Here is a 5,443-nt window from a genome sequence, read left to right as displayed (position 1 = left end):
CTTGAAGGCCAGGATGGCCAAACTTGTCTCTCATACTTTGGACATATTGTCAGGAGGAACCAGTATCTGGAGAAGGATATCATGTTTGGTAGGGTGGAGGGTCAGAGAAAAAGAGGAAGACCCCCAGCAAAATGGATTGGCAAAGAGGCAGCATCAATTAACAACAACACTAGCCAGAAGAGTGTTGGCTCAAATCCACCTAGTAGCATTGTGCCAAGAAAACCCTATGGAGCAGTTCTACTCTGTAATACATGGTGTCATCAAGAGTTAGAGTTGATTTGATGGCATTGAGTGGTTTGGTGTTTGTATGTAAAGATATTTAGTATAATAATACAGTGGTAAGTGCTACAACCAAGCCTCAAGTCTGAAACTCTCCTATTAAATTTCTTTTTAAATGACAGGCTTCCTTTATGAGAAATACAGAGTGACATACAAACCACTGAATTAAAGCACACAACTTATGGCATCTTGTGACCTATGGGATGAAAACTCAAAGAGGACAACAGAAAGAAGGACTATGGGCCCAGAGAGGGGGTTACCTTGTTCTCCTTCATTAGTGCCTCTTCTACTGCCTGGCGACTGTATTCTCCAATGTACCAATCATGGTGCTGGACACCCTGCAATCCAGGTTCAATAATAAACATTTTAGATCAAAAGGAAGTTCTAATTAATCCATCCATCCATTCATTCATCCATTCATGCATTCAACATTTACTTATATTTCACCAATCCAATTACAATTGAGTTTATAGCAAATATGCAGTATGCCAAATCCCGTTTCTGAACCTGGAAAAGCCCATCGATGCTTGGAGAAGATGGAAACAGAAGTAGTTCTTACTGTTGTTACTTGCTGTTGAGTCTGTTCCAACTCATAGTGACTTTAAGTAAAACAGAACAAAATGCTGCCCAACTGTACGATATCTTCATGAACGTCAGTATGTTTGAGTTCATTGTTTCGACTCTTGTGTCAGTCTATCTCACTGAGGGCTTCTCTCATGTTCAGTGATTTTATCAATCATGATATCCATTGCTGGGTTTTCCTGTGACATGTCCAAAGTTAAGTGAGCCAAAGCCTTGCATGTCACCAGGAAAAACTCTTAGAGGGCTGTGCTTCTCTGGTGGGAGCATAAAAGATGGTTGATGCATTTAGATGGTGCTCCAACAGAGCGCCGAATAATTCCAAATCACCTGAGAGACCTTCATCTGCCTTTCAATTCTCCAGCCAGTCTGCATAACTCCACAGAGTGCTCACATGTCCCTGCATCTCTCAGAGATTTCTAATCTCTGCTTTTAATGGAAGAAGAGCGGTTCCTATGCCGAGAGTCTCAGGGATGCAACAGGATTCTACTACTAAAAGAATAACTTTCTGTGCTTTCACTGCAATTAACTTTAAAGTTACTTTCTATCTATAGAATGTAACACTGGATTTTAAATTTATATTAGTAATAAAAAGTTTCTATTTTAATTCATCTAAGTAAAAAGAATCAATATACAGCATATTAAGTCAATAGGGGTCCTGGTGTGGTGCTGTAGGATAAACACTGGACTGTTAACTTCAAGGTTGGTGGTTCGAACCCACCAACTTCTCCTCGGAAACCCTATGCATTGTCACTATGAGTTAGAACCATCTCGAGGGCATGTAACAATAATGACAACAAAATATTATTGATATTACATAAATATGACACAAATCATAAAGCTATATTAAGATAGCTAAAATCAGAGACATCCTGCTCTGTCCAAGCCGGTCTCAGGTTCTAAAAGGGAACCTGATTTTGAATAGACTTCTAATTCAGACCCAGGGGCCCCAGTACTTCTGAAGAAGATGGAAGAGAGAAAAGGGACCAGGTATATAAGAAGGGACATTAAAACAAGTTGTTGCTGTTAAGTGCTGTCGAGTCTGTTCTGACTCATAGCAACCCCATATAGGGTTTCCAAGGAGTTGCTGGTGAATTTGAACTGCTGACCTTGTGGTTCAAACTGACCTTGTGGCCCAGTGCTTAATCCCACAGCACCACAGCAGGACCCCATTAAAAGAAGTTGTTGTTGTGAAGTGCTGTTGAGTCTGTTCCAACTCATAATGACTCTGTATATGGTTTCCGAGGAGCAGCTGGTGAGCTTGAGCCCCTGACCTTATAATTTAACTGACTTCACAGTCCAGCACATTAACCCACAGGGCCACAATAGGAATCCATTAAAAGAAGTATGGAATAATAATTCCCAAAGCATAATTTAAAGGTATGGGACTCCTTTCAGATTGAGGTTCAAATGAATATAAATATAAATGTAAAACAAAAGATACTGTAGGACTCCTGGTGTGGCACTGCAGGATCAGCAGTAGACTGCGAACAAGGTTGTCTGTTCAAACCCACAAGCTGTTCCTTGTAAGCCTTATACAGGGTCACTATGAGTTGCAGTTGACTTGCTGGTACTTAACAAAAACAACAACATTGTATACACTGTGTTTCTGCTTAAAAATTAATGACCCATACAGCAGGGCATTGAACAATGTTAAAGATGGCCGGACACAGAATAAGAATATCCTTCAAAACTTTATGGTGGTCGTTGTGTGCTATTGAGTTGGTTCTGACTCATAGTGACCCTGTATAGAATTTCTGAGGCTATAAATCTTTACATGAGCAAAAAGGCTCATCTATCTCCCATGGAGCAACTGGTAGATTCGAACTACTGACCTTGTGGTTAGCAGCCCAGCTCATAACCCACTATGCTACCAGAGATCCTTCAATACTTTTTGTGATAGACTTTATTGTTGTTGTTAAGTGCCATCAAGTTGGTTCCAACTCATAGAGACTCTGTATAGGGTTTCCAAGGAGTGGCTGGTGTGCTTGAACCACTGACCTTTCAGTCCAGTGTCTATCCTACAGTGCCACATCACGACTCCAGTGAAATACTTTAATAGGTAGTATTATAGGTGATAGAATCCTGGTGTGGTGCTGCAGGATAATGCACTGGACTGCAAGATCAGTTTGAACTGAAAGGTCAGTGGTTCAAACCCACCAGTTGCTCCTCAGAAACATTATACTGGGTGGCATTGAGTTGAACAAACTCCACGGCACTTAATAACAACAACAGCATTATAGGTGATGGAGATAAGAGCTTAGAAACTATAAAGAAAAGTCTTACCCTCCCCAGTCTCTGGCCCCATGTAGGCCGCAAATGGTTTGAGAAGAATGGATAGTAGGATTGAGCATGTTTTAGAAAGAGACTAGGAAAAAGATGAAGGCCAAACAAAAACACAACTCTTAATTGCTTGTATCTCCTGCATCCTTAAATCCCTCCTCCACCTGACCCAGAAACAGGGATCATAACCCCTAGAGTATTTTCTGATACATTATGGTACTGCATACATGATTGTTGCATTGGTCAAAGAAAAAGAATATACAGTATATCTATAATTTATCAAAAAACATTGCAAATATGTAATTTCTATTACAGTCAGTAAATATAAAACACATGCTTATATCTCCCTCTCTCTCCCTCTTTTTGGGTTTAATTAAAGAAAAATAAGAATTTGATATGCAAGTTGAAGAGTCTGGTGAAAGAGCAGATCATATTGGGTAATACCCAAATACAATGTTGCCAGGAAAAAAAAAAACAAAATCCAATCACCATGCTTTCATTTTAGGCACTATTCAATAAGCTCTATTCTGATGCTAAGTATATCAAGAAAGACTTGGTGGAGAAGAGTGTGTTTTACCTTGTCCTCAGACCATGGAGGGAAAGGCTTTCTCCCGCTGACTGGGGACTGGCATCGCTGAGGAGAAAAGGACTGCAGGCTTCCCTTATTAACTGGGGGGAAAAAATCAATTCACATTAAAATGTGACTTAATTAATGTCTCAGCATGTCTTCTTCCAACATGCAGCTTGAACCCATTCACATTTTCTCTTCCCCATGGTGATCATCTTGGTCCACATTTTCATCTCTTCTTAGTCTGATGGCTGTAGCCATCCCTGTACTGTTCTCTTTCCTCGGTTCCTATACCTCCCACTCCCTTTCAATAGAACAAGCATTAAAAAATTTAATTGTGATGTTGCTACAATTCCTGGTGAAAATCTTTTAGACTTAAGAGGAAATCTTTTTAGACTTAACAGGAAATCGATAAAGGCTTGAACAACCTGATTTTAGTTTCATCACATCCCACACTGTTCACTCTTCTCTGGCCAGAATGGATCCTGTTCAGTAGCTTAAACATGATAAACTTGATCAAAACCCAAGAAACACCATTGCTCTTTTATTTTAAAGTTTTTTGTTGTTTTTTTTTAAATTAAAAACTGGAACATCAATTTTTTAACTTGAAAGAATGATAGACAAACATGTGTTATTCATACTTGAGTGTTTGGCTGATATTTTATTTACTTTAAATTTATTGTGAATTAGGGGAAGGTTTACAAGCAGTTAATTTGTTTTAAATTGCTGTTGTTAAGTGCTGTCAAGTCGGTTCCGACCCATAGCCACTCTGTATAGGGTTACTGAGGAGCGGCTGATGAATTTCAACCGGCGATCCTTTGGCTCAAACTGACTTTGCAGTCCTATGCATTAACACACAGGGCTGTACCAGGACAATTCATATACATTTTGTTTCATTTCATTTAATGCAACCACCTCAATGTAACAGCCATATAAATGGAGACAAGATTAAAGTTGCCAAAGACTTCATTTTGCTCTGACCAACCATCAATACTCAAGGAAGCAGCAGTCAAGAAGTCAAATGACTTATTGCACTAGGCAAATCTGCTGCACAAGACCTCTTTAAAGTATTCAAGAACAAAGATATCAGTTTGAGGACTAAGGTGCACCTGACCCAAGCCATGGTATTTTCAACAGCCTCATATGAATGTGAAACTTTGGGCAATGACAAAAAAAGACTGTAGAAGATGGATGCATTTGAGTTATGGTGTTACAAAAGAATATTAAAAGTACCATGGACTGCTAGATGAGCAAACAAATCTGTGTTGGGAGAAATACAAAAAAATCAGAAGGCTCCTTGGGTGGACACGATGATCAGACTTCATCTTGTATATATCACATATTTTCAGGAGGGACCAGTCCCTGGAGAAGGACATCATGCTATGTAAGGTGACAGGTCAGTGAAAAACAGGAAGATCCCCAATGAGATGGACTGAGGCAGTGGTGGCAGCAATGGACTCATGCTTAAAGATTGTTAAGATGCCACAGGGCATTGCTTCGTTATGTGTGCATAGGGTCACTATGAGCTGGAATTGACTTAAGGGCACCTAACAATAACAACTGGGCAAATTATTGAATGATACAGAATGCATCAAGAAAAGATGGAAGGAATATACAGAGTCATTGTACCAAAAAGAAATGGTTAATGTTCAACCATTTCAAGAGATACCATATGAACAAGAGCCAATGATACTCAGAGAGGAAGTCCAAAGTGCATTGAAAGAAGTGGCAAAG

At 39.5% G+C, this 5,443-nt stretch overlaps 1 protein-coding gene across 1 annotated transcript in view; it reads right to left on the bottom strand.

Moving 5' to 3' along the window:
- CLNK (cytokine-dependent hematopoietic cell linker) overlaps positions 1 to 5,443 on the bottom strand; it is a 205,863-nt gene that overhangs the window by 16,830 nt on the left and 183,590 nt on the right. Inside the window, exon 7 of the mRNA XM_006874670.1 lies at positions 540 to 617. Coding sequence (XP_006874732.1) covers positions 540 to 617 — 78 coding nt within the window. The remainder of the gene's footprint in view (positions 1 to 539; positions 618 to 5,443) is intronic.

Source organism: Chrysochloris asiatica, unplaced genomic scaffold (assembly GCF_000296735.1).
Source record: "Chrysochloris asiatica unplaced genomic scaffold, ChrAsi1.0 scaffold00292, whole genome shotgun sequence".
NCBI classification, from domain to species: domain Eukaryota; kingdom Metazoa; phylum Chordata; class Mammalia; order Afrosoricida; family Chrysochloridae; genus Chrysochloris; species Chrysochloris asiatica.
Note: the sequence above shows the minus strand (reverse complement) of the source record. Positions and strands in the feature narration are given on the sequence as shown.